This window comes from Rhododendron vialii, chromosome 4a, assembly GCF_030253575.1.
Source record: "Rhododendron vialii isolate Sample 1 chromosome 4a, ASM3025357v1".
Taxonomy (NCBI): domain Eukaryota; kingdom Viridiplantae; phylum Streptophyta; class Magnoliopsida; order Ericales; family Ericaceae; genus Rhododendron; species Rhododendron vialii.
In genome coordinates, this window is record NC_080560.1 from 18,049,393 (window position 1) to 18,059,649 (window position 10,257).

At 38.1% G+C, this 10,257-nt stretch overlaps 1 protein-coding gene across 1 annotated transcript; it reads left to right on the forward strand.

The window, feature by feature from the left end:
• The first annotated feature begins 3,239 nt into the window (after nt 1-3,239).
• Nucleotides 3,240-10,033, forward strand: LOC131322754 (large ribosomal subunit protein cL37). Its single transcript, XM_058354208.1, has 2 exons — nt 3,240-3,400; nt 9,500-10,033. The coding sequence occupies exons 1-2, from the start codon at nt 3,307-3,309 to the stop codon at nt 9,853-9,855; spliced, it is 450 nt and encodes a 149-aa protein (XP_058210191.1). The 5' UTR covers nt 3,240-3,306; the 3' UTR covers nt 9,856-10,033.
• The last annotated feature ends 224 nt before the right edge of the window (nt 10,034-10,257 follow it).

The window sequence follows — 10,257 nt, forward strand, 5'->3', positions numbered from 1 at the left end:
TATTACTCTTGAAAAGCTTAAAAGAGCATTAATGGAGGAAAAACTAAAGTTAATAATGAGCTAGCTACCAAGAAAGAGATGAAGCCCCTATTTATACACAAGGGGTTTCTCTCTCATCAAATATCTAAAAATATACCATTAAAAGCAAGTATTCCATAAATGGAAAGTTCAAAAAGTAACAAAATATCTGGCCGAGAACTCCCCGTATCGATACAGATTATGCAAAGTTTGCATATCGATACCGCGCTGCTAAGTTGAAAAGGGCAATTTCCCGTAACGCTCCTGTATCGATACGGAACTCTCTGCCTGCCCAATTAACCAATGCGTATCGATACGGCTCTTAATCCGTATCGATACGCAGAGCTTATCTTTAGAAAGGAAAGCTAGCCTCCAGAACTTGACACCCGACACCACTGGCTTGCCCGACGCTTCTTGCCTTCGGTCTTTGGTCACTTTGGCACAAGTTCCACCAGGCGATGATACTTGAACTAACTTGGGGGTTGGCTTTACAATCAAAATACGCCTTTTAAGAGCGTTTTGCCTGAAACACTTAACAAACTACCTTACGAGCAATATTGAATAAAAGCGACAAATAATAACTAAAAACACTTCTAACTAACGGACTTAAGTACCACGATCAAGCAATCTAGGTGCTTATCGGTGTCCACAAACAACAAGCAATCAAGCTAAAGAGCCCAACACATCAACCAAAGGCGACCATGCCGCTGGCCGGATCGTGCCCATTACTAACAACGACTGACACAGATCGAGGAGCCAGTAAACCGAAACAAGCTCCGCAAAACACCAACAGACCTGCAAGAAAATAAAGGAAACACCCACAACAAGAACCCATCCACACTGGAGGAGCCTGATAGGATCCGACAGGGAAGGGGAGTAAGAAGGGGGAAGTCAGATCCAATCAAAAGAGGAAAAATAAAAAAAAGAAGCCGATCGGACAGGATAGGGAAGACTAAAAAAGGGGGGCCGATCAGGTTTGAGAAAAAATAAGCTGAGCGAAGGGCCGTCCGAACAACTAGGTTTGAGAGACAGAAAAACGTGCATTGCCCGAAATCTGAGGGGATCGGAATGCCGGGACAACAGGCTGATGTAGAAAACAAGGCAGAGGCGGCGGCGCTTGTGCACTGATCGGTGGTGCGAACGGCAAAAAGAACGAGGGTGTTGCTTATTCTGGAAAAGGAAAAGGTTAACCGGGGGGGGGGGGGGTTGGGGGCAGCCTCCCCCACCGAGGGAAACGCTTGCTTACTTTGTACGCTGTGTTGGGTTTTGTGGGACTTCTCTCTAACTTTTCTCAATGACCACTTTTTTAAAAACTCCTGTCTTCATTCTTTTATTTTGCGTTAAACTCTAGCATGAGCCCAGGAAGAATTTTGAAAAAAAAGATGCTAAGTATATTTTTCTTTCATGATCGGCTAAAAAAAGTGTTTTGAGCCAAAAAATTAAATTGAATTAAGATTACTATGGGTCTGGTCCCATATAGATATTTAAATTGTAATCCTAATAGGTTTGAAAACTTATGTTGTCATCCTGAATTTAAATAATAGGAGTACCGATTTCACCTTTTCTCTCTCTTAATCTTTCCTAATTTATCTTCTCAACCAATTCCCCCAAATTAGCGCTATATATATGTACGGGGCAGTTCAAAGGACACCCAAAAAAAATACCTAAAAAAATACCCCAAATCTCAATTTCATAGTTTTCGATCAAATTTTTATGATCCGAACCATTCAATGTGTGCAAAATGTGATTTTAAGGGTGCCCGCAAGAAATTAGCAAAATATATAACCGGGAAGTGCTTATTTTGAGCAGTTTTTAATTGAACTGTTCATTAATTCTAAGCTAAAAGCTGCTCAGGACGTACATATATATACTATGGGTGTTCAAGAAAATCGTCCGAACCGTAAAACAGGTTCGATCCGGACCGAACCGTCCTATTTGGTCCGGTTCTACGATTATGTTATGGTTCCAAAAAAATAAGAACCGTTAATTTTGATTTTGTTACTGGTTCTTAATTAATAAACCGTGTTTAGACATACCTTTTAAAACTAAGATAAATATAGAAAGACATATTTGTGTGTAATTAAATATGCATTTGAATTTGGTAGGTTAATCTTTTCCTTGCTAAACTTAATTTATTTAGAGATGAAATCTCATTTGTTAGGAAAGCTTTTATTTTCTTTCTTCCTTTCCTATTCCAGCAAATTATCTTCCTCTTTCTTTAATTTTATGAGTTCATATTTTGTGAATAAGTGTTTGGATGCTTATTGGATAGAACCAGAACCGAACCAAAATCGGACCGGTCTTGCGGTTTGGTTTTGGTTATGTTCCATGCATATATTGGTTAGGTTCTGGTTCCCAATTTTCTAGAACCGTTTGAAATGGTCTAGTTACTGATTTTCTAGAGAGCCGGACCAATCCGAACCGTGTACACCCCTAATATCTTGATAGAGGTATAATGGGGCACCAATGTATTTTGAGGATGAGAACCAGGGCCGGCTCTAAAATTTTGCGAGGCCTATGACGAAATTGTGAGGGGAAAAAAAATATTCTCAGAAGGAAGGAAAAGAGAAGCCTTTAAGACTTGAACCATGTATCTATTAGATAGCATAACTAAGCATTTTTCACTCGGCTAGATAGCTCATATCTATTATATAAGTGCTATATTGAATATTTGGATATATATTACATACCTTAGTATATCTATCTAGGGTCCTAATTTTTAGCCAAAGTTCGGAGGTTTAAGTCGGCGGCCACGTTCTGCTTAGCTCAAAGTCGGTCCTGATGAGAATATAAATATTCAAACTCACTAGATGGACACCTAAATAAGTCTAATAAATGTCTATTTATTTTACTCAAATTTTTTTTAAAAAAAAATTTAATTGATTGTTTGAGTTATTACTGAAAACATCTATACCTATATATAACAAAAGAAAAAATTAATCCTATAAAATGTAGCTTTGGGACAATTAAGACATGCCCTTATTTGTTTCTTCCTTCGTTTTTTTGGAAGTTGTAAATACTCAGTAATTTTCTTTTATCTTGAACAAATATTTCTTGTAAAAAAAAATCAAATATTTCTGAATTTCAAATTTTTTTTAAAAAAGAAACAAATATTTCTGATTTACCAGAAAAACAAAGTGATTGGGCTTTCACATAACATCCGGTAGCACTCCAGTGAGATTATCACGTCTCTTTCCTCTCCTACATAGTACTGTACAATATAATATTTCCCCAATTTATTGATAGTCTTATCCAGAATTCCAACTCCATTTCTTCAGTTGGTCAGATATGGCTCTTTTCGTCTTCAGTAGCACCACAACCTACCCCTCCATCGCCTTTCTTTCTTCTTCCCTATCATCGTCACACGTATCAGCATACCCATGTAAGAAATCTCTCTCTCTCTCTCTCTCTCTCTCTCTCTCTCTCTCATTGCCTATAACATTCTTCTTTTGAGTGTTTCTGTCTTTACCCATGTGCATACTTATATATACATACACATCTTGTTCAAAATCTTGGATCTTTTCTTTCATTTTTGTATGTGGGCGCAAGCTAATTTCTTACTTTCAGTTGGTGAGATTTGCGGGTTAACTGTTCTTGATGAAATCGAGGTTCTCCCTGTCTTGAATGCCCTTTTCAATTTAGAAAACTGATTGGCTGTTATTCCCATTCATCCCCCTTCTACAACCTACTTAATTCTCATTCATTAACTGTTTGTTTTCTCCATTGTGCTTTGATAGGATTGCAAGATAAATTTGTTGGTGTGTTATGGTTTTGCCCATGTGGGTGTTTGTTAACATGTAAATGTAATTTATCTGTTGTTTTTAACCGCATTTGAATTTGTCAATCATTTTCCACTATGGCTCCGATTGGTTAGATGTAATTTTACCTACTTTCCGGTGTTTGGTTGTGTAAAAAATAAGGAAAACATTTTACATGTAAAATATTTTCCATCAATTGAATGAAAATGACTTACCCTTAAATATTCAGTAAGTTATTTTCCGAAATGAACCCGTTGTCTTCTACTGCAATTCACACTGCTTAATTAGTTTTCTTGATCGTCAATCCTGACCCACGTTCAATTCCAATAATCTCATATCTCTCCACCATTTAAGCTCCCCATCTCTCTCTCTACACTATTTTGTTGATTTCTGAAAATATTTTCAAGTGCCAACCAAACACCGAAAAATAAAAGTTTGAAGTTTGGTTTTGGAAAAAGTATTTTACATGGAAAATATTTTACAATGTAAAACATTTTACATCAAAACAAACGGAGCCTATATGTAACTGTAAAGTTATTGTTTACTCCTTGGGAGTTCATCTTGTACTCACCATGTATACTGGGGTATTTAGTTTTGACTTGTTGAATTTTTCTTGCGTTTTGGTGTGTCATACTCTATCATTCTGGCATTCTTTCAAACAGGTGATCTCCTTCCATTTGCGTACATGCATCCTTCTTGTATTGTGTTTAAGCGTCCAACCAATTAGGGATGGCAACGGGGCGGATCGGAGTCGGATATTGCAATATCCGAATCCGAACCTTCCACCCGCCCCCGAATCCGCCCCGAACTCCGAACGGATATTATCTGCGTCCTCCATCCCCGCTCCGAACGGGGAATGGAGATTCGATCGGATATCCGAATCCGAATTTGAAAAAAAAAAATTGGACTTTGACTTAGCAAATTAAGCCACAATCTGCCAATTAAGCCACAACTATTAGGCATTAACTTAGCCAATTAAGTTAAACCAACACCATTGCATCCAACAACAATACTAGAGTTCCATAGTTCATCCAACAACACATTGTTGGGCTTCCATACTTCATAATTACATAATTCCACAGTAGCAAATACAAAATACTAAAGTTCATAATTCCATACTTCATAATTACATAATTCCATACTTCATAATTACATAATTCCATACTTCATAATTACATAATTCTAAAGTTCTTGAACCTCCAAAAAAAATGGATACACCATTGATTCATTGAAAGCATATCACTCTCTAATAGGAAGCATCCATCCAAAGTCCAAACTCCAAAAATTTCATAGTACCACCTGTCACATAAAATGCAAACATATCACTCTTTACTGCATATGATCAACAGATATCAAAACAATCACAGAAATCAGGCAACATTTGCACCACAAACAACATTATTTTGAACAATATCATGAAGCCCTTCTAGTTTTCACAAAGCATTGACCTTGCTTCCTTTTCTTTGGATGTGGGGATACACTCTCACTCAGAGAAGTCATATGCAGTGCCACCATCTCATATTTTGGATATCCGACAGGGGCAATAGTGGGCTCTAAAGCTTACTGTTTCCTCTCTTATTGGTTCAAACAATATAGAACTGAGATCATTCTACATTTTTAGTATTATCCTACCATTATTTTGAACAGAGAATAAAGTATTTGGACAGAAAAAAGAAAGCCAAATTCGGAAAAAGCAATCCATGAGCTTTTAGCATGCTGCCCTATATTGTGCAATTTAAGTTTTCACTTCCCATGCGACCCCTTCAAACAGAATTTGCAAAACCAACGAATGTCAAAAGCAACTGAGGAATCTGCTAGGATGCATATTATTGACAAACCAGGGGAAAGAACAGTGATATAAAAAAACCTTATAGCCCCAACAGGACTTATCGAACTAACTCATCATGCACCCACTTCTTCTGTTTGATTTGAAGAAGACTAATATAATACTACTCTACTACAGTAGTAAAAACAAATGGGAACCCCCTAGCTCCCACAAGTACTACATGCAAGGCATTTGATTTAATTTTCTCCACACTCTGACAGGTGGTACATAAAACTTTTCACAGTACAAATGAAACAACTTACCCATAACCTGATCAATCATCAACAGTTGTCACATCGGACGTACAGTCATCAACATCCGCATCCTCATCATTGATAGTTGGAACCTCTACTTGAAGAAGAAAAATAATACTTAATTAAGAACAATCATTGTTATAGCATATTAGCAAAGACAAAAAAATATAGTATGAAAAAGAAGAGAAGATTATTAAAATTACCTTCATTCTCCAAAGCCGCCAACCAACTTTGAGTACACATTAAGGCTTCCAAAGTCTTCGGGTGAAGTCTATTACGACTTGGACTCACCACCCTACCACTAGTGCTAAAAGAGGACTCCGATGCAACAATAGACACAAGCACGGCCAACACATCCCTAGCTATGGCTTGCAAAACAGGGTACTTTAAACCATTAGACTTCCACCATGCCAATATATCAAAATCATCACACATTGGTAACTGCTCCTCCTCCAAATAACGATCTAATTCTGACTTTACATGCACAGTTTTAGTTCTCTTTTGTTGATCAAGATAATCGGAGAGAGAAGTCCTATCCCTCAGATAGGTAGAGGGCGATGCCTTGCTTGAAGATTCACTACGGTCCTTGCTTGAAGATTTACCTTGGTACAACGTAAGCAAGTCATAACACCTTCTTCGAATGTCCTCCGCCATCCCAACACCATGGTCTCCATAAATTCTTTTATAGTAGTACTCAATCAAGGACATCTTGAACCTTGGGTCCAGCACGACTGCGACTGCCAAAAATCCATGCGTATTATCCCAATACTTGTCATATTTCTCAAGCATATTTAAGGTCATTTCCTCCACTACATCAATCCCACAACAGACCCACTCTGACAATCTAACTTTAATATCACACACATCTGGAAAAAATAAATTGGAAGTAGGATAGGTAGTCCCACTAAATAACAAAGTGACCTTGTAGAATATTTCCAATCTCTCACATATATCTTCAGCCAAGTTCCAATCATCATCATTTGGGCAACTTTTATATTGGGGATCCTTGAGTTTTAACCGACCAAAAGCATTCCTATATTTTATGGCAGTTTGAAGAATCAAAAAGGTGGAATTCCACCTTGTAGGACAATCAAGGGACAAATTTTTACCATAAGTAATTCCTAATTGGCGAGTTGCACCTTCAAATGTCTCCTCCCTCTTTTGAGTTGCTGTCCAATAAGCAACACTATCCCTAACCTTCACAATGGAAGACTTAATGACATCCAAACCATCTTTCACAATCAAGTTAAGAATGTGGGCAGCACATCGCACATGAAATAAACTCTTACACCTTATATGATCACCTCCAAGTTTTTCTAACAACAAATCAATCATTGCATCATTGGTAGTACAATTATCAACAGTCAAAGTAGACAATTTTCTATCAATATTCCACTCCAAAAAGGTATCCATCAACACTTGACACAATGCTTTCGCCGTGTGTGGACATGGCACATACACGAACCTAAATAAAATAGTTACTATTCAGTATGAATGTACAATAACAATAACAACACTCAACTTGCATAAAATTAAAATTACCTTAGAATGTGGCTTTGTAACTTCCAAGAATCATCGATGATGTGCGCCGTGATAACCATGATCCCTCTTTTCTTACTGATAGATGTCCACATATCCATAGTCAAGGAAACTCTACTTTTGTTTCTTTCAATAAGCCTCATTGTCTTCACCTTCTCAACATCATATATCTTAAAAATGTCCCTCTTCATAGTGTTCCGAGAAATCACATGAAAGGCAGGTTGTAAAGCATGGCAAAATCTCCTAAACCCAGCGTGTTCCACCATGCTTAAAGGGTACTCATGCATTATTATCATGTAAGCTAGTTGTTTCCTGGCAACTTTTGGATCATAGCTATATGATTGAATGTTCGCCTTTTTGCCCTCCCCCATCAAAAGACTAGGTGTTATAAACTTCTGCTTGCTATCAATTGCTTTTTTCATGTAACAAGAGCTAGTATGATCTTTCAAATGTGTTGTTCCACTCTTACCATCCCCAACAAACTTTCTTTTACAATACAAGCACCTTGCTTTTTCTACACCAGTGTCCTTGATTTTTATTTTTTGAAAATGCTCCCAAACTGTACTCCTACATTTAGCTTTTGACAATATTTTATCACCATCAAAAGTATACCCAAGGTCTTCCGGTTCATTTGTAGGGAGATTTGACTCAGTTTCTGCTTGTGAACTATCAAGTGTTGGTAATTGTGCCTCATTCGATTCAATTTCAGTTGACATAGAGTTACTTTCCCAAATAGGCACACTACATATTAAAAAACATAAAAGATTTTATAAACATAAGATCACAAGAGCTCACACACACTCACAATAAAAAGATGATGCACTTAATTTAGGACAAATGACTAAAAAATGGGCAGAATTTTCATTTTGTTCAGGGTATTCTGGATGCATCAGTTCTTTGTCTCCTACATATTCCAGTAGCCCTATAGGTGGCCCCTAAAAAGAGATCAACTGCTTAATGCAATTGTTAACAACATTTTATGGAGGATTATCCAACAAAATCGTATCCATCACCAACTCAAATTCCAGAACGAAACACACCTGAAAATGCTAATAATAATAGCAAATACAATGAAGATAAATATTGAGAGACAATTTATGGATGAACTGCACAAGAACGTTAAGTGTTGTTAACATGAACACATATCAGCAGTTGATTTTTACAATGCACATAGTTTTTCTCGCGAATTTCAAAAGGTATTATTGTGCATGCAAAGTCGCAATTCAATGATCAGATTCAGTCATAACCTTCAAACTATATTTTGAATTTAAGGACTTGGACAATTCGACACATCAATTGTTACAGAAACAATCCTTTTTAGAATCACCTCGCTTTTTTATAACTTGACTGTGAGATATATTGACTTAGCAGGCTTGACACTTCAAAAAATCCAAATAGATCAATGAACCAGTTACCTGTTTCGTGACCATTCGGTTTACCTTGACGAGCGTACGGTTGGTCCGGTTGGAGTCGGAGATCTCGAGCGAGGAGGGGGCATCGCCATTAAGAAATAACCCCTAACAAATCTCAAGAGAGAGAGAGAGAGAGAGATTAGTAGATTACAGAATGCAAATAGATTGAGAGAGAAAAAAGAGAGAGAACGAGAGAGAGAGAGAGAGAGATTGTTTACCCTGGTCGACACTCGACGTCGACTGGGGAGCGAGATCGTCGGGGTGGACGGTGGACCGTGGGAACTGGGAAGTCGGCAGACAGCACACAGCAGCAGTAGAGCTGGGGGCGTGGTGCTGAATGTGTGTTTAATATAACCCTAACAGGTAATAAGAGGTATTTATACTCGGGCATTCGGGGCGGATCGGATACGAATCGGGGATCGGATTCGGGGCGGATCGGATCGGATGCAAACTTACATCCGAACTCCGAATTTTTTTATAAAAAAAAATCCGAATCCGATCCGAACTCCGAAAAAATCCCCGAATATCCGATCCGTTCGGAGCGGATAACAGATCGGATTTGGACGGGTCGGCCGAGATGGCCATCCCTACAACCAATGTATTGGTTTGCTGTTGGAGAATCTTTATCAGCCCCTCTTTCGAATCTGTCATTTGACTCGTAAAGAACATGTGAATTTTGTTACTTTCTTTTAGTCTACAGGTTGCGCAAGAACTTCACCGGTTTGCACCCAAAGTCAGTCTGCAGACTTCAGATTAAGACGTCCTCTATCATCAAAGAAAGAAGTGCATTGATTGTAAAGGCATCCTCCGAGGCCGATGGGACAGGCCCAGATGGTGTTGAGCCTCCTCCATCAGAAGGTGAAAAGACTGATATACCAGTTGAAGATCTTCCTTTGGAGTCCAAGCAGCAATTACTGCTTGAACAGAGGTTGAGGATGAAGTTAGCTAAGAAGATTAGGCTTCGAAGAAAGAGACTTGTTATGAAGCGCCGCTTGAGGAAGAAGGGCCGATGGCCACCTTCAAAGATGAAGAAGAACAAAAATGTATAACCTTGACCTCAATTTTCTAGTCCAGGTTTTTCAATCTGTCGATTGAAGCTGTTTTTGAAAGATTGAATCAGTATGCATTTCAGGTTTATGGTTTTGTTTGCAGGAATCGAATCTCTCAGTTAAATTTGTTGTGTCAATTAGAGTGTTTCATATGAATCTAGATGGTATAGTTTTGCAAGTTGATTTCTCCTCTTGTTAGACATTACAGCATTTTGCCTGCAACTCGAACATGGAAGATGGTATGGTTTTAAAGCTGTTTATACCATTTGTGCTGCAGTGGTCTTTTTGGTTCAAAGCCACACATGACCATTCTCACTTTCATCTATTTTTCTCAATGTCTAGACCTCTGTCTGTGTTCCTTTACCCCAAAACTCATGTCACTTCTGGATTTGGACCCTGCAC